General features: G+C 37.0%; 1 protein-coding gene across 9 annotated transcripts in view; it reads right to left on the bottom strand.

Annotated features, from left to right (window-relative positions):
- The window catches only part of ATRX (ATRX chromatin remodeler), a 202,620-nt gene that overhangs the window by 137,943 nt on the left and 44,664 nt on the right, over nt 1-20,013 (bottom strand). For 4 of the 9 annotated variants that reach the window (XM_062184321.1, XM_062184320.1, XM_062184327.1 and 1 more), the window contains 5 exons: nt 19,485-19,598; nt 14,071-14,180; nt 12,878-12,945; nt 9,537-12,577; nt 2,941-3,013 (listed from right to left, as the gene is read on the bottom strand). In XM_062184321.1, coding sequence (XP_062040305.1) covers nt 2,941-3,013; nt 9,537-12,577; nt 12,878-12,945; nt 14,071-14,180; nt 19,485-19,598 — 3,406 coding nt within the window. The remainder of the gene's footprint in view (nt 1-2,940; nt 3,014-9,536; nt 12,578-12,877; nt 12,946-14,070; nt 14,181-19,484; nt 19,599-20,013) is intronic. The other 5 variants (XM_062184325.1, XM_062184324.1, XM_062184323.1 and 2 more) reach the window with 4 other exon arrangements.

The raw sequence follows: 20,013 nt of genomic DNA on the forward strand, positions 1-20,013 counted from the left end.
TATTATTACTCTGCCTTTCAAAAAGTATGGTAAGCCTACACTACAAAATTTAAATTATTAGTTATATGAATCTGAAAATATAAGGTTAGCTTACTATTTTTCTTCTAAAAACCTTAAACAAAGCCCGACGCCGTGGCTCAACAGGCTAATCCTCCGCCTTGCGGCGCCGGCACACCGGGTTGTAGCCCCGGTTGGGGCGCCGGATTCTAACCCGGTTGCCCCTCTTCCAGGCCAGCTCTCTGCTATGGCCTGGGAAGGCAGTGGAGGATGGCCCAAGTCCTTGGGCCCTGCACCCGCATGGGAGACCAGGAGAAGCACCTGGCTCCTGGCTTCGGATCAGCGAGATGCGCCGGCCGCAGCGGCCATTGGAGGGTGAATCAACGGCAAAAAGGAAGACCTTTCTCTCTGTCTCTCTCTCTCACTATCCACTCTGCCTGTCAAAAAAAAAAAACTCAAAAAAAATCACAAAAGAGAAAACAATCTGCAATGTCACTGCTCATTACATAAATGTCACTGTTCATTACATAGAAGCAATTAAACAGAACTTCACAGGTCAGACCACTCTATCTTCAACTACTATACATTAACTTTTTATATACAAAAATATTCAGAATAAATCTATTTAAAATGACCTCAAAAAACTATCATTACTTTAAAACAGAAAAAGCCATAGGGAAATATGTTGTAAAATTTTCACATAAACGTGTGTGTGTTGGGAATTAAAAGTAACTATATATACTTCCTCAATTTCAAGTATCAGAACTTCTTTGGCTAAAAAATTAACGTTTATATATCTTGATTCAAACAAATTCAACACTTATGATTAAAATTAAATTCTTGAACAAGAAAAACGTTTTACACAAATTTATTACATCCGAATAATTAAGCATTTGCAATAATACACTGTTTACCTCTCCATAAACACCAGCACTATAAATGTATTACAATACTGCCGAAAAGGCAAAACATGAAATTTATAAACAATTTATACACAATTATGCAATTGTGTACAAATTCACACACTATTACAATATGCTGTCTACCAAAATACATCCCACTCAAAAACATGTGAAATTAGGAAAAAAATAACTCAAGGTGTAATCATGATCTGCAAACAAGCATTTTTAAAGTTTCTTGGTATATATTCAAATAGGCCCAAAATACATCATCTATACTAAAATACTACAAGAAGGTATTTTAATACCATAGACTACTATATACCTCTTTGGCACAGTAGATATTAAACAACTTAATAATTGCGTATTTCATAAAAACACAATAAACTGAATATAAAGAAATTCTCAAGAAAAAATTCAATTCTTATCTAAAGGACTCAATAGGGTTATATTTTTAAATCACAAATACAAGATGGAATTAAAGATACTTTCCAATAAAATACTTGCCACTTACAGAGATATATGATCAGTTAACTTAAAAGATGAAATGCTATTTATATTTAAATTAAGCTCCAACACAAAATTTCACTACACCTTAACAATACTTTTACTTGGTGGCTAAATGTGAAATGAATGTTCATTACAGTTAAATTAGGAAAGAAAGCATTTTAAACATTGTTAACCTGACACTAACATTTGAGGCCTCATGATTGATAGGAAAACAATATCATAATTAAAGAGAAATTAAAGCATCTTAAAAGAAACTAAATTTTAATGCTTTTATAATCTGGCTTTGATAGTATACACTATAAAATCCCTGATGAATAAATTGTGTGCCTTTACATTCCTTTCTGGATTCCATCCCTATCTCATAGAATAACAACATACAATTTTAAATAATAAACAGCAAGTAGTTTAAGTAAAATCTGAGTCTTTATGTCCATGAATAAGCTCTGTTCAAAAGCGTTAAATAAAATTTTATTGACTTCAATAAAAATGCTCTTTATTAGCAGAATGCTGATGTTTGAAACAGAAATCTATCAGCATGAGCAAGATTTAAAACAGCTAGAGTAACAGCTGATCCCACACCATTTATTCATTTTCTCACAAAATTATAAAAGTTACATGTATATTCGCATATTTTCTTAATGAATATAATGCTCTAATAAAATCATGTCAAACCTATTGTATATTTTTCATGAGAATTAATCATAAAAATGCATTCAGTCTTTTTGAGATAGAAAACTTCAGCAAAAAGTCACATAGTTGTTAAAAACACTAAAAGTCAAATATTCTTATCCCCATTATTCCGCAATTCCTGTAAGTGCAGGGTATACCACAGCACAAGAATTCTTTAAAAATACATATGAACATCATGGTTATGACAGGGGTGTATCTGTTTATTTTTCACTCTCCCTGCCATTTCTTAAGTCAATCTATATAAGCTATACTGTTTACATTGAAATCTACTGCTTGAGTCTTCATTAAAGTTAATGCTATCATACTGTCTACTTTTACTTTATTCAAAAATTATTACAATGTAAATCAATCTAGACATCATATAAATTGATGCTTATTTTCAAAGTGATTTCATAATCTTAAATACCTGAGTAATTTTTTTTAAATTTTCAATGGGTCTTAATAAATGGGAGAACCATATATGAATGGCAATTAAAAACAATAATCAAGTATAGAGGAGATGTCCATTTATTGAGATATGATTCAGTTTCACCAATAAGATAATCTGCCAAAATTAAAAGACTCAGAAAATTATCACAGTTTATATAAAAATACAAAATTGACAGTTCTGTATTTATAACACACCCTATGCTAGGTGTGTTAATACGGATATTTACTTTAAGGTTTCTGAGTTTTGGCACATTTTCTGGCCTTTCTTTCAAACTTGCAGGAAGACTGTGACCGAGTCTTTCTAAGGCAGGCACTCCTGGTTTTTACAACCTGCTTGCTGTTCCGTTGCTGCTGTTTGCGCCCACGCCTAGGGTGTGTTATAATCTTTTTAAAGTCCTTACAGATGGAATCATACCTATTCTCAGGATCATTGTCATCGTCATCATCATCCACTGTGACAGGCACTGATTTAGATAGAGCTTCATCTCCTTAGAGGGGAAAAAATATACTTAAAATTAGCTTTACATTATACATAAATCTATCTAAAATAAAACTGAAAGCTAAAAATGTTAAAGCAAACCAGGGGGTTCTAAACTCTACTCTGAAACCCAAAACACAAGTAAACAGAATTTTTATATAAAACAGGGAATTCATGAAGTACCAGCAGTAAATTACAAATAATTCAATCTTACATATTTCAATGCTCCTTCACAGAAAATGAGTTTTATCTTTTTAATTTTTGAAAAAGAGTAAATTTATTTATTTATTTGGCTGAAACACAGAGTTTGCATCCATTTTCCCAAATATAATAGCCAGAGCTAGACCAGGCTGCGGCTGGGAGTCCAGAACTCAATCTAAGTCTCAGTAACCCAAATACATCACTGACTGCTGCCTCCCAGTATATGCATTAGCAGGAAGCTGGAGTAAGAAGTCAGAACTGGTAATCAAATCTAGACACTCTGATATGAGAAACAGGAATTCACACTGGCAGCTTAACCACTGTGCCAAATTCCCAGCCCCGAAAAAAAGTTTAAGGACCACTCTTTCCAGTATCAACTCTATAAACAATTCCCATCACATAAGTTTCTTGCCTACATATACTTTATACTCGTCCATTTTTAAGTTTGAAGTATCTAGTTTATCATATATCAACAGAGAAAAGCAAAGTTGCTATTAATTACCCAGAGATAAACTCAAATACAGTAAAACATATTTCCTTATGAACAATATTTCTATACTAAAGAGACTGATATGGGTTCATTTCATTGTATGTAAAATTCACATGTCAAAAAAACACATATTGAACTCCAATTAACACTATGCATGAAGTATTTACACAGTAGTATGTTATAAAGTTCCTCAATTACTTCAAAATGCAGCAAACATTTCAAGGGTTTACACTGAGTCCAAAAAAGCCAATTTCAAAAGGTTATGTACTTTATAACTCCATTTCAAAATAAAATATAAAATCATAACTGTGAAGAACAGATCACTAGTTCACAGGGATTAGGAGTAGCGATAAGGAGGGTGAGTCTATAAAGATGTAGCACTGGGGCCATCACTGTGATACATCAGGTTAAACCATCACAGCATCCCATGTGAGTGCAGCTGCTTCACTTTCAATCCAGTGACCTGCTGGCACACTTGAGAGAGCAGCAGGCATGACCACCCAAATGAGAAACCCAGAAAGGAATTCCAGGTTCATAGCTTTAACCTGGCCCAGAACTCGCAATTACAGCCACTTGGGAAGTAAACCAGCAGATGAAGGATCTCTCCTCCTCCTCATCTCCTCCTCTCTCTGTAACTGCATTTCAAATAAATAAATCTTTTTTTAAAAAACGAAGTGGCAGGCCAGCGTTGTGGCTCAGCGGGTTAATGCCCTGGCATGAAGCGCTAGCATCCCATATGGGTGCTGGTTCGAGACCCAGCTGATCCACTTCCGATCCAGCTCTCTGCTGTGGCTTGGGAAAACAGCAGAGGATGGCCCAAGTGCTTGGGCTCCTGCACCCACGTGGGAGACCCAGAAGAAGCTCCTGGCTCCTGGCTTCGGATCAGCACAGTTTTGGCCACTGCAGCCAATTGGTCAGTGAACCATTGGATGGAAGACCTCTCTCTCTCTCTCTCTCTCTCTCTCTCTCTCTCTCTCTGCCTCTCCTTTGTATAACTCTTTCAAATAAATAAATCTTCAAATAAAAAAACAGGTGGCACAAGGAAGTTAATGATACACACAGTTTAATATCTTAGTTGTGGTGGTGGCAGTTATATAAAGATTACAGAAGTAATAGGATTGTAATGAACTATACTTATTTATACACATGTAAACAAATTAATGTGTAAAACTGGTGAAATATGAAAATATCTTCAGTTTCCGAGTTTTGACATTAATCATAATTATACAAACCATTACCACTGGGGGAAACTGAGTGAAGCATACCACCCTGTATTTATTTATTTATGTTTTGCAAATTCCCTGTGGGGATCTATAATTATTTCAAAATAAAAAGTTAAAAAGCAAAAAAAAATTAGATACATGGATGGACAAAAGGAAGGACATGGAAAAGATAAGTGATCAAGCAAAGACAATACAATGTTATTGGTAGAAATGTTTCTGTATAAAGTTTTTTCATAATAAAATGTTGAGGAGAAATAGAGAAAAAAATCTACAAAGAACATAGATTCAACCTAGAAATATAAATATAGAAAGACAAAAGTAAATCACATAATATCTCAGTAAGTAATACAAAATATCTCTGTGCCTTGCAGTAAACTGAAATCTCTTAGGATCATATTCTTGGTCATGTCACTCCCAAACTCAAATTTCCAGGAAAATGTACCTATCACAGACTGCTGAAACACTCCTTAATAAATTAGTATCTGTGAAACTCACTGGAAAGGGGAGCATTTAAGATCTAGTAAAAGGGGCAGGCATTGTAGCACAGCAGGTAAAGCCACTGCTTGCAGTACAGGCAACCCACACAGGCACCAGTTGCTAAACTTCCCATCCAGCTCTCTGCTATGGCCTGGGAAACCAGCGGAAGATGGCCCAAGTCCTTCTGGGGCTGACTCAGAAGAAGCTCCTGGCTCCTGGCTTTGGATCAGCCTAGCTCCAGTCAATGCGGCCATTTGGGGAGTGAACCAGCAGATGGAAGATATCTCTATCTCTATCTCTCCCCCCTCCCTCTCCCTCTCTCTCTCTCTCTGCCTCTCTGTAATTCTGCTTTCAAATAAATCTTTAAAAAAAGATTAGTAATATTCTTGACTAAATTAGGTTGAACATACTAGAGGAAACATTAATTTGGCATGCTTATAGAGCACACATATAAATTTTTTAAAAAGATTTATTTGTTTCAAAGGCAGAGTGACAGAAACGATGAGAGACAAACACAGGAAGAGATCTTCCATCCACTAGTTCACTCTCCAAATATCCTTAACAGCTGGGGATAGGCAAGGCCAAAGGAACCAGGAGCTCCATCTAGATATGAAGCAGAAGAGCTGGGACTTGAATCAGCACTCCAATACAATGTGAGTATTTGGGATGTGGGTGTCTCAAGAAGTGGCTTAATCCACTACATTGTCTGGCCACCAAGAAAATTCTCAAGGAAGGTTAATTTATCCTTAGCTCACAGCCAAGGCCCTTCATATTCTGTTCTGCTCAAGTAATTTCAAAGCCTGGGTTTGGATGTGTTAAATTCTCCAGCAAATTTATCTCCCCCCACACCCCGTCTAAAATAATCAGCTTAGTCTAAAGTATTGAGTAAAAATATCCCAAACAACAAGGTTTGTTCCACAAAACCAACTGAAGGACAGGGATCTGTTGAAATGATGGACCTTCAAGGCTTCTCTACATGCAACCTAGACAAAATGTTTACATCCCAATCAGACTCCTGAACCTTCAAAGTTTAAAAAACCAAAATGGAGTAGCAGGTGTTGTGGCACAGCAAGTTAAACCACTGCTTGAGATTATTCCTGCATCCTGTATTAAGAGTACCGGGTGGGGCCAGCGCCACGGCACAGTTTAATCCTCCGCCTGTGGCACTGGCATCCTATATGGGTGCCAGTTCTAGTCCCGGTTGCTCCTCTTCCGATCCAGCTCTCTGCTGTGGCCTGGGAAAGCAGTAGATGGCCCAAATGCTTGGGCCCCTGCACCCGCATGGGAAACACGGAATAAACTCCTGGCTTCGGATCATTGCAGCTCCAGCCATTGCAGCTATTTGAGGAGTGAACCAATGGAAGGAAGACCTCGTTCTCTGTTTTTCCCTCTCACTGTCTGTAACTCTCTCAAATAAGTAAATAAAAGCTTTAAAAAAAAAAAAAGAGTGCCTGGTTCAAATCTGAGCTACTCTGCACTTCCAATCCAGCTTCCTGCTAATGCATCTGGGAGGCAACAGATGATGGCTTCAGTTACTGCAGGCATTTGGCAAGTCAACCAGCAAACTGAACACATCTTTGTCTCTTTATTTGTCACTATGCCTTGCAGAGGATGGCCCAAGTCCTTGTGAATAACAGAAAGCTTCTTATGTGTCAAATCAAGTGAGACTTTGAGAAATGCAGTGAAAAATTTGAAATCAATTTTCCAAAAGTAAAGATAAATTAAGAAGCATACAATTTGGTATTGAGAATACTTAACATAATTAATCACAATTATTCTTACATTAATCATTAATAAGGTTTTCTCCAATTAACCTGATAACTAAAATATTCATTTGATAACAAAGTGACTATTATATTTTGCATTTTTAATACAAACCAAAATCCATATATACAATTCTGAAATGCAAAATGCTCTCAAAAAATTTTTAAGGTGCTGTCAAAGTTCATTTGGCAGCAAAATCTGAACTGTTGATCCCTCTAAATTTGAATATTCAAAAATTATACTGCAAGAATACTGTGTTTGATTATTTAGGGTTGCATCAGATCCTACCGAGGCTTATATAAAATATATAAAATAACTGGTCTATATTATCTTTTGAAAAACCAAAAAAGTTGTAAATTTTTAAACATAAAAGCTGTAAGAACTTCAGGCAAGAGACTGAGGACTTTTAAGTACAACAACCAGGGCCAGCACTGTGGCATGCTAGCCTCTGCCTGTGGTGCCAGAATCCCATAAAAGCACCAGTTGAGTCCTGGCTGCTCCTCTTCCCATCCAGCTCTCTGCTATGGCCTGGGAAAGCAGTAGAAGATGGCCCAAGTGTTTGGGATCCTGCACTGCATGAGAGACCCAGAAGAAGCTCCTGGCTTCAGATCAGCCCAGCTCCTGCTGTTGCAGCCATTTGGGGAGTTGAACCAGCATATGGAAGACCTCTGTCTTTAACTCTGCCTCCAAATAAATAAATAAATCCTTAAAAAAACAAAACTCCACTACCATGAAGAAGAGTAGCATATCCATGCATACAATTTGTTAAAAAAAAAATACAACAACCATGGAGGCAACACTCCATCTACATATCTATGTAGCAGAGCAACAAACGGAAGTAGACATCATGCATAATGCATATCACACTTGGCTTTCAAAGCAAGTAACTATACAAGTGTGCCATTAAAAAATATATAGTTGTATTAAAAAACAAGTTAAACACATTAAAACCCAACTAGGAAACATAAAGGCTGAACATTTTTAAAATTCTACCTATGTTGGAAACAGCTTTATGTCAAATTTACTTTACAAAAATTTTTAAATTCCAAGTGTCTAGTTAAATGACTACTTACTTAAAAAAATGTACAAGTTAACCATTGCAAATTTATTTATTCAAATGATTTTAAAGAACTGCAATAATGATTAAAACATTTAAAAATTATCTTTCTTGGAATCATTGACCAGTTGATCCAAGCCCAAATGTTCCTGGTAATCTATTTATATAAGGGTGGTATAATCCACTCACTTGGTAAATTTTCTTTCTTCCTTTATTTTGATATTGTTTAAAAGCAAAGTATCTGTTTGTGTCATTAGAAATTATGTAATGAACATCATCAAAGGGTTTCGACAAAGAAAAAAATTGTATTATTTCAGATGATTAAATGGGATAAGAAGTTATCTGTGGTAATGTAAAAAGCTGTATCAGGGCAGGCATCGAGCCTGGAAGTTAAGATGCCTGGCTTTCCCATCAGAGTACCTGGGTTGAACAGTTGGCTCCAGCTCTTTTTTTTTTTTTTTAAGGTAGAGTTACAGACAGAGGGTGGAGAGAGAAAGATCCTCCATCCATCTATCCACTGGTTCACTCCCCAAATGGCCACAATGGCATGAGCTTGAATGATCTGAAGCCAGGAGCCAGGAGCTTCCTTCCAGCTGCCCACATGGGTGCAGGGGCCCAAGGACTTGGGCAATCTTCCACTGCTTCCTCAGGCTACAGTTAAGAACCAGATCAGAAGTGGAGTGGTCTAGACCTGAACCGGTGGCCACATGGGATGCCGGCACCACAGGCAGTGGCTTACCTGCTTCGCCACAGCACCGCCCCCAATTGGCTCCACCTCCCCGTTAATGCAGATCCAGGAAAAAAGCAGTGATATCTCAACTGTTTGGGTTCCTGCAACCCATGTGGACTACTGAGTTCAAAGCTCCCAGCTTGAGGCCAGCCCAGCCCCAACTTTTGTGGGCATTTCAGGAGTGTACCAGTAGATGGGAGCTCTTTCTCTCTCTGCTTCTCAAATAAATAAATAGTAATATGCATGACAAAGCAGTTCATACCAGTATCAAACAGTTATCTCCTTTACATGAATATCTACTGACCAACTGGCAGCAGTCTGACTGACTTTCCTTCATAAGCTACTGCTCATTACTCCAAAAACTGCATTAAACACTGATTTTAAAAAATGTTGCTATTTATCCAACAAATATGGGAATTCTTGATACAGAAAACAAACAATATTTGAAATACCATCCAATGATGAGATAAAAAATAGAGAAAGGTTTTACAGTAAATCCCTACATGATAGTTCTAAATTTGGCTTCAGGGCATATTAGCAGTTTTGCAAGAGTGGAAAACAAACTATGATTTTTAATTTATTTCTGCATACCTGATGATTGGCAAAATCCAGTATGTGAAGATACCACTAAATTTTCAGTCACGGGCTTAATTTTCTGCTCATCACTGCTCCCTTCGCCTACAGAATTCTGATCATCATCACCTATATCAGAAGAAGATGAGGAAGTAATGTCCGCTTGCTTCCTTTTAGTGCTTGTTCTTAGGGAGTTTCTCTTTTTATCCTTGATATTGCTTGCCTTAGTTTTAGCTGATGTTCTTTGTTTCTTCTGCTTTTTATTATCTTCAGAACTCTCTTCAGCATCAGAAGATGATGAGCCAATTTGTATTTCCTTGGTGTTTCTCTTTGAATTTAAGTTTCTTCTTTCCCTCAGTTCTATTTTTCTCAGTCTCTTATCAGGAGAATCACAACCATCTTCTTTCACAGAATATTTCTCAGTATCAGATGATGAACAATCTTGTCTCTTCCGTAAACTCTTTTCAGACAAGCTGGACCTCTTCTTCGCTCTACCAGATGCTCCATTCCTATTCTTTTTCTCTTCTAAAGAGTCATAACTATCCCCTTTCCCTGGTAACTTCTCAGCATTATCAAGTAATTCTTCTTTCTTTTTAGAAGTTTTATCTTTTATTTTTTTACTTTTCTTTTCCCCATCAGTTGTGTTATTTTTATTTTGCTTTATGCCCTTTGAAAAATGAATTTCTTCTCCGTCAGGTGATTTCTCCATCCCATCAGATGATGATTCATCTTGTTGCTCCATCTTAATTTCTTTTTTCTTGAAGTCTGTAGTTTTCTTTTCTTTTTCTTCACTCCCTCTTTTACTCTGCTTTTTATCATCTTCAGAGGATTCGTCACTTTGCTCTTTCTTTGGGAATTTCTCAGCAACATCAGATATGCCGCCCTGTACTTTCTTACAAATTTTGGTTTTCAGACGTTTGCTCTTTTCTTTAGCTTCAGCAACCTTTTTGTCTTCTAGAGAATTTAAACTCTCCTCTTTCCCAGAAGAAGGCTTATCAGCACCATCAGAGGAAACATTTGGCTGCTGATTTTTAGAGACACGGTCTCTTAATTCTATGAGGGTCTTGTCATTATTAACTATACCTTCTGCTGAAGAGAAATTCTCTTTTTGTTGTTTCCTTTCAACATCATCAGATGATCCTTCTTTCTGCCCTTGATTATCTATTCCTTTTTTGTTGTGTTTTTCATCTTCAGAAGAATCATCTCTTTTATTTGGAACTCTTTTTTTGGTTGTTTTAGCAGCCCCAATTTTACTCATACTCTTTATCTCTTTTTCTAATTCCGAGTCATAATTAGAAGATTCAGACAGGTTTTGTCGTTTCTTTTTAGAAATCATAGTATTTTTAGTTGATTTGCCTTTTTTAATATCAAAATCTGAGCCAGAAGTAGAACTTTTTCGTTTCCTTTTTCCTTTATCATCTTTCCCCCTTTGAGTCTTGTGATTTGTATGTACTTCATTAATATCAGTATCTGAAGAAGAACTGTGACTCATCCTGCTTACTTCTTTGAGGACTGTTAGCATTTCATCAGAATCTGAATTTGGATCTACCAACTCTGACTGCTTAGATTTAGGCAATTTAGTAGGTTTTGGATTATCCACAGCACTGTCAGAAGAATTTCTCTTATCCTTTTTTCTCATTGGAACTAATAATTTTTGCTTCTCCTTAACTGTTTCATGACTTTCTTCATCTGAATTAGATGTTGCAGGGTTGGTTTCTGTCTGTCGCCTCAAAGGTGTAGTCTTCACACGTGGGGATCTTCGAAGATCAGAATCTTCTAAAGGTAATGAAATCTCATTTTCAAGCAAAGGCTCATTATCACTGCTTTCCTGTCCAGGTCCACGTTTCTCTGACTTGGGATTCAGACTAGAACTTTTATAATCATCTTTGTCATGTGGAACGTCGTGATAATCAGCACCTTTAACTGGGGAATTAGAAAGGGAAACAGGTGTCAGTTTCACATACAATTCTTTCGTTACTTTAGCTGTAGTTTTTGATTTAATACCTCTTCTGTTGTCTTTTGAAGGGATATTCAATTTTACAGGCGAACGCTCCAGTTCTTGCTCAGTTCCACTGTTGCCATCTCCTTGATAATCAACTGTACAATGAACTTCCATAGCATTCTCAAGATTCTCAAAAATGTCTTCTGGAACTGAAGAAGGAACAGACACAATATCCATATCTAAGTCTTCAGCAGTGTTAGCGGGTTCATATTGAGGTTCTTCTTTTCTATCAGACTTCTTATGTTCACCACTAATGCTTTTGTTTGCTCTTTGTTCCTCTGTTGGAACACTGTGATCCATGTGTTCACTATCTAAGTGTTTTCTTGACAGTTTAGTGTCTGATTTGGAAATGTCTTTCCTTTCCAAAGAACAGGGCTTGTCTCCTTTCCGTACTTTTGTTTCAGACTTAGTATCTATGACCTTGTGCTCTTTGGTATGTTTCTCTCTGTTGATACTGTCCAAAGCTTGAATCTCTGAATTCAACTCTTCTTCTAATGCAAGATGAGCCTTCTTGATATCAGCCAACACAGATTTAAAAGCCTTAAGTTGCCGTAACTTTGTAGCAGCATTGACTTCCAAATTATCTGTTGCTTGCTTCAAAAATTTAACATAACTAGAGTTCATGTTGGCTGTGGTCTCAATTAGCTTTTTTGTTTTCTTAATCAACTCTTTGGGCACAGTTAGTGCCGAATAAGAATAGGTTACAGAACCAGAACATGAGTCATCTAATTTCTTTTCTTCTCCATTACAATTTGCACTATTTTTCTTTGGAGAAAATCTAGATGTATGGTCATATACTTTATTACTCTTTTCATTATCAACTTTTATCTTCTTCTTATTTTGTTGCAGTAACTGTTCTAAATTCTCAAAAACACTGTTACATGCAGTGACCAAGTCCAACAAAGGCTCTGGGTGACAAATGTAGCAATACCACTGGTTGTTTTCATCCATTATTGTAGAGAGCTCTTTTCGACCAAGGTTGCGCAGAATACATTTCTTGCAAAAGGCATTATGGCAAAAGTCACAACAAATCAAGTTTCCACCTTCTGCACACCATCTGAAAGGTTTTAAAATATTATTAAAATAGTTGAAATAGTAAATAATTGAAATATAATTCCCAATGAAATTCATTTTGATTTTTTCATTATTAAAGCAATTTACATTTTCCTGCCAGCAACTTTAGTAGTATTTTAGGTTAACTGCTTTTTATAAGAAAACTAGGCATAAACCTAAGGTTTTTTGGAAAAGGACAACCTTCCATTAAAGACATCTATGACAACACTACAAAAGATGAATGTAATAAAAAGGCCTGGTAATATTTCTGCCCAGACGAAGACAGTATTGAATATATACCTACCTACATTGTTCATCCATTCCATCTGAGTCACGGCTAATATCATCACTCATGTAATACTTAAAGCAATTCTATTAAAAGAGGAAGGGGAAACTTTACTCAAAATTCTTAACATTCATAAAAGACAAAAATGTTATTTATTTAAAGTCATCAAAAATGTAAAAGTTTATGTATATGTGTATGTGTGTGTGTGTGTGTGCACCCATACGAGTGTTTTATAAAGGAGCAAATCAAAACATTTAAATATCCAATAACAGTATCCAGGCAGGAACACATTAAGAAATTAAACATTTGAAACAGATTTTCACATCAAGTGCCCTTATGCCTTATATAAAAGTTTATGAAAGGGGGCAGCATCATGGCATAGAGGTTAAGTCACCACCTGTGATGCCTGCACCCCAAAGGGGAGAGCCCGTTTGAGTCCCTTGCTGCTCTGCTTCCAATCCAGCTTCCTGCTAACATACCTTGGAAGGCACGGGACAATGGCCCAAGTGGTTGGGCCCCAGCCACACATGTAGGAAACCTCCTGGGTTTGGTCTACCCCAAATCTGGCTACTGTGGCCATTTTGGGAGTGAACCAGAGAATGGATGATCTCTCTTTCTCTTTGTGTTGCTGTGCCTTTCAAATATATAAATATCAAAACTGATGCAAGAAAGACCTAGAAGCAAGAACTCCAGGGAAAACAGGACCTGCCCTGCATTTCAAAAGCAGGGTTTTTTTAATTTAAAAATATAGGAATAAATGTAACAGTATTATGACACACAACCTTAATACTATGTAACTTCAAGGTATTACTAGTTGAAAAGTATATACAGACTATTGAAACTATAATCATCACACGCAAAACATTTTTAATTCTACTGTCTTCCAAGTTATGTCAAAACCATGCTACCTGTGGAGAGCTTAGATTTGGAGAAGCAGGGAAAGCTATAAAACACAAATGCAAGCAAACACAGTCTGTAGGTTTTCAAACACAGCTGGTTCTCCCTCACTTAGCAGTCTTTGAATACCATGTTGCCTCTGACTAGAACATGCTGAACTAATTCCACTTCAACAGGCTAATTTTTATTCATCTTTCAGATATCAGCTTATTATCCCTTACAACAGAAAGCTACAGGATCTGAGTTCTTTACGCCCCCTCATTACAATGTAAGCCCTCAAACGGCAGAGACTTTATCAACAAATCATTACATACCTTACAAATAAGGACTTGCAGTGAAGGGTGTCTATAAATGGAATCTTTCTGAAAATGATTGACCTGTTGTCCACAAGCTGTGCAGCTTACAATCCCATGAAGCCCATCTTCTAGGAGAAAGGAGTGACAATTATTCACACATTTACACATACATAGAAAGATATTTAGTCAGCACTTTGAAATGTTTGTATTAGAAATGAGATACTTCATAATCCTTAGGAAATGCATTTTGGACCAAAGTTTTCAAAAAAGTTAACTTTACTGACTTAGTAAAAGCATAATAACCTTGGCAATCTCCAAGCTACAAATCCTAATTTGTTTTGTTTTACAGAATGCAAATCCCATTTCTCAGAACAATTTGATATAACATAAAGAGTCTCCATAAAGAAGTTCTAAAAATTAGGGAGCAAGAACTCTTATGAATTTTGCTATTGCTTTGTAAATAAATTCTGTATTGAGTCTTAAAGAATGGGGAACAAAGTCATATATAGGGAAAACATTCTTCTGCAACCATAAGGCATGCCATAAAGGTTTTTCTTCTCAAAGTGTAATTGTCTGCACAAATTCTAGCAATATAGTATGTGAAAACTTGGTATTCCTATAATATTCACTTTCCTTGCTAAAATTTACTTCAGTACTAGCCATGAGTCCCCATTAACCTGCCTTCTATGTCTACTCCATATCAATACTGACTACCATTTATAAATAAGACAATGTAGGACTATCTGTCTTAGCAGCAGAACATCAGTAAGGATGGGGAGAAAGGCAGAGCTCTGTTCCAAACTACCTACAGAAAAACATATTGAAGACACCTACTGAGGGAAAAAAAAGTGAAAATATTTCCTGCTTCACTATTGTTCTTAATTCTGCTAAGGCAGTGCTTCAGAATCTGAGGTTAACATTAGAATCACCTGAAGAACCATAGGTAATGAGGCTGACATCGTGGCACAGCAGGTTAGGCAACTGCTTGCAATGTCAGCATTCCCACATGGGAGCGCTGGTTCAAGTCCCAGCTGCTCCACTTTTCATTCTGCTACCTGCTAATACGCCTGAGAAGGCAATGCAGCAGATGATGGTCCAAGTACTTGGGGCCCTGCCACTCACATGGGAGACCTGGATGGAGTTCCAGGCTCCTGGCTTCACCTGGCCCAGCCCCAGCAGTGTGGCCACTTGGAAAAAGACATTCTCTCTCCTGCTTGCTCACTTGTGCATTAAAAATAAATAAATAAATCTTTTTCTTAAAAAAAGACACAGATGGCCGGCGCCGCGGCTCACTAGGCTAATCCTCCGCCTGCGGCGCCGGCACACTGGGTTCTAGTCCCGGTCGGGGCACTGGATTCTAGTCCCGGTTGCCCCTCTTCCAGGCCAGCTCTCTGCTGTGGCCAGGGAGTGCAGTGGAGGATGGCCCAAGTCCTTGGGCCCTGCACCCCATGGGAGACCAGGAGAAGCACCTGGCTCCTGCCATCGGATCAGTGCGGTGCGCCGGCCATTGGAGGGTGAACCAATGGCAGAGGAAGACCTTTCTCTCTGTCTCTCTCTCTCACTGTCCACTCTGCCTGTCAAAAAAAAAAAAAAAAAAGACACAGATAGCCATTCCTACCTATAAGCCACTAAAGTACAAACTTAGACATTGTTTAAATTAAGATTTATTTACTTATTTATTTGAAAGGCAAAATTATAGAGAAAAAGGGAAAGGGAGAGGTGGAGGGAAGGAGGGGGAAGGGGGGGAGAGAGAGAGAATATGAATTCATCTGCTGGTTCACTTCCCAAATGGCCACAATGGTCAGGGATTAGTCAGCCAGAAGCTAAAAGCTAGGAACTCCATCAAGGACTCCCACGAGGGTGATGAGAGTCAAAGCATTTGGGCCACCTTCCGCTGCTTCCCCAGGTGCATTAGCAGGAAGCTGGATGGGAAGTGGAGCAGCTGGGACTCGAACCAGTGCTGATATGGGGCACTAGCACTGATCCTTGCAGCTTAATCTCCTGCGCAGCAACACCAGTCCCTCCTAGACTTAAGTTTTACAAATGATCTTGATGTGCAACAAAGATCTTGAAACAGATAAGATGGTATATTGTGATTCAAAATATGCTGGTGAAAATGCCTGCATTCACTAAAGGAGAAAACTTAAAAAAAAAAAAAAAAACCTCTGTCTCTGTCTCTATTCCTAAATTAAAGCCAAAAAAAATACACCTCTCATTTTTAAATTTTGTTTTGTACTGTTAGTTTTTAGGGCCCAAGTGCCATGGGCCCAAACATTATTGCCACTGTTTTACCTGTAGCAGCTAAAAACATTTCACATATAAGGACATCATCATACAATTTTAGGAGATAAAAGAAAACGTAAAGGTTTACTACATATGCTGCTAATATTTTAAATCACATTGTCCAATGTTTTTATTTGATCTTGGCTATTTATATATTGTTATTCTAAAAGAAACAAATATAAAATGCACTTTTTCATTTCAAAGAATGATATCATTCAGATAATAAAAGCTATTGTCTGAATGCTTATCCAGTGTTAATATTTAGCAAGCATCTGTTATGTGATCATGAGTATACATCACTAAAGAATTCTTAAAACCTAGGAGATCCTTTAGAGAATTTCTCCCACATGTGTAAAAGGAATCCTACGTGAGGATATTCACTGCAGCACTAACTAGAAAATTAAAAAATCAAAAGCTGGAAACAACTTCATATTGTGGAATGGATACACAGTGGTTTATTCATACTACAGGGGAATCCTAAACAGCGGTGAAAAATAGACAAAGTACATGTACATTTACTGAAATGGATTCTTTTCAAAAACAATGTTGAATGAGAAAGATTCCCAAAGGATATATACAGTATATTACTGTACATTTTTAAATGAAAATGCTTTATGAACACATACATATACAGAAAACATAGAAAAACATGCATACACATGCACATGCATAAAACTGTAAGATCATCATTACCTGGTGGGGTGGGAAGAAGGGGAAATGGATGAAAGTAGGACTGAATCAATATTTTATTTAAGTGAGATCTGAAGCAAATATGGTAAAATGTTGAAATGTTACTTTACTTTATGTACTAATTTCGGTGCACGTATGTTTAAAACTTATTTTAGTTATGAAATATCTTAAAGAGTATAACAGTGTGTAAATGGCAGAGGCATTTCAGTTCTGAGTTCAATATATTTTAATGGTTTTACAGAGAGAACAAAAGTATTGTCTCACGGAGAAAAGTTAGGTGTAAGATATGTTTCCTAACAAACTAGGGAAAGTATGTCAAAACGGGCTACCATATTTAAAAGAATGCAGCTGATGAAATTATCACTTTAGCTAAGTCTTTGTGCTATAATTTTGTTCCAACATTGTCTTATATATCAAGTTTACATTCTGGAAACTTTCCTAAATTAGGTTCCAACTTTGGAACTAATTTCCTAAAATGTTTGAATATTAATTACAAGAAGTCAATATCTCAGATCACTAGTTTATTATACTTATGTATATAAGGTGTGATTTCTAATAGCTTAAAAATGTTGTAAATCATTAAGACAAAAGTAAATATAAAGGATTTAAGTGCTACTGTATGGCTATAAACATACATATAAATTACCTTAAGCATGATTATATAAACGTTTTCTCACAGAACACTTAATAATGTTCCAGAGACCTATCAGCTGACAGTAAATACTAGCAGCATACCAAAGTGGCTCTAGAAACACCCTCTCCAACAATAGTGCTGTTCTTTAATTCTCCTTCCAGCCCCTATCTACATTTTAGACACTGACAACTCCAGAGTCCCTTTCCAAAAGACACCATTTAGATATTAATCGTGACACAATGCAGTACATGCAGTTTTCTGTCTTAGCTAGAGGATTCCTGATCAGAGAGAAAAAACCTTGCTGCTGTTTCCTATCATCACTTTCTACTTAAATTTTAAAAATACCACCTTGCTTCTGGTGAGCTCTGTTGTCATGACTGTTTCCCCATTATGAAGGAATCTCAAAAAATCTTCCTTATTGCCAAAGGGCTTGAACACCCATTTTGGACAAAAGACTAAGCAACATTTCCTTGATTCTTACTACCTATATCATAAATCATTTATATGAAAACTGGTATCTAATACTTTATTAAGTAGAGACCTATTTTACTTGTTCCATCAAGATAATCATAGCTTTGAAATAAAAATATACACAAAATGTCACCAAAATAAGAACTTCACAGTTATATAACAGGATCAATATTAAATGGACATGGCTTTATTATACTTTTTTAGAAATTTAGTGTTATGTTCTGCATTTTGGAGATTCACTCCTTTTGTAATTATAGATTCTGGCTTTGTTAGTCTGCCCAAAGATAATATACAGGCACTATTTTTAAATTACATATAAACAAGTGAGACACACCCACTGTCATAAACTTCTAAATGAATCCTCCTGATGTGAACTCTCTATAGACAGCCAAAATCATTGTGTATTGAAGTGTGAGTAGACAGACAGAGAGGTGGCTCAGGCAGATGGAGGGAGCTCCCTTCTTCCTACTTTCCGCTGCTTTGCTATCCTTAGATCAATGGACCCAAAACTTCGGTGCATATAAGAACAAATCTGGGCACAATCTTGACCTCCTCCCCAGAAATTCTAATTTGTAAGGAGCAGGGCCAAGGGACTTGCATTTTTAATAAGTACCCCAGATGTTCATAACTTTATATAACAATGTTCTGAATATGCATAAAGTTACCTTGAGGCCACAGACAAGAGTTTACACAAATCTGCAATTCTGTCCAGATGAGGGAAAACACATGGTACTCTGGCACACAGCCATCACAGATCTAGCATGTGAAAAAGAAATGCTGGGGCTGGTGCTGTAGTGCAGAGGGTAAAGCCACCACCTGTGGCGCCAGCATCCCATATAGGTGCCGGTCCAAACCCTGGCTGCTCCACTTCCAATCCAGCTCCTTGCGAATATGCCTGAGAAAGCAGCGGAAGATGGCCCAAATATTGGGCCCCTGCACCTACATGGGAGACCCGGAAGAAGCTCCTGCCTCCTGGCTTAGGATGGGCCCAGCTCTGGCCATTGTGGCTATTTGGGGAGTGAACCAGTAGATGGAAGATCTTGCTTTCTCTCTCTCTCTCTCTCTCTCTCTCTCTAACTCTGCCTTTCACATAAATAAGTAAATCTGGGAAAAAAAAAAAAAGGAAATGCTAAGCTTCTTGAGATAACAGCCACTGAAGGCAAAGGTGTTTTGAGAAGTAATGCTTAACCTTTTCTGCTTCAGAGGTCAGAGAGAAACAGAAGTTACTTTTAAGTAGTGCTTTTAAATAAACAATGGGCAGAAAAGTGGAGGTATTTTTAGTAAGCATATCAGATTTTCCAATATGGTGATAAACAGCAATTTAAACGCATGTTTCATTTTCACTTGTATTTACCTCCGCGTTTTTTGAGATTTTCAGTTTTCATTTTACTTCTGCTTCTAAATTCAGGCCCTTTAAAATCATCTTTGTCTTCATTCAGCACTGGCTCTGGTTGTACAATCACTGTACCTAGAATGATTTCATTTAAAAAACCATTACACATATTAAATGTGCAAATGAAGTACAAGACTTCAGTTCAGATAAAGCCAACATTGCTTGTACATAATCTATATCTTTCAAGCTTTCAATACTTGTTTAAGGATCTCACAAGTGTAAATAAAACAAGATAATAATAAAAGGGCCACGTGTCAACAGATTACTTCTTGGAATACAGTTCATAAAAACAGGAAGAAAAAATATTATGAACTGATTTTAGCAGGAATCTGTAAATCAAATAGAAAGTCTCAGCCCAGTTCTGAATTCTTATCATGCCTATCAAAAAACCTGTTATGAATATGAATACCCATGCTAATTCCATAGTGTTTAAAATAAGTGGTCAGAGGAAAAAGTATTTCTAAAAGACATCTTATTCTTCTCATAATCC

The sequence above is a fragment of the Lepus europaeus genome, chromosome X (genome assembly GCF_033115175.1).
Source record: "Lepus europaeus isolate LE1 chromosome X, mLepTim1.pri, whole genome shotgun sequence".
NCBI lineage: Eukaryota > Metazoa > Chordata > Mammalia > Lagomorpha > Leporidae > Lepus > Lepus europaeus.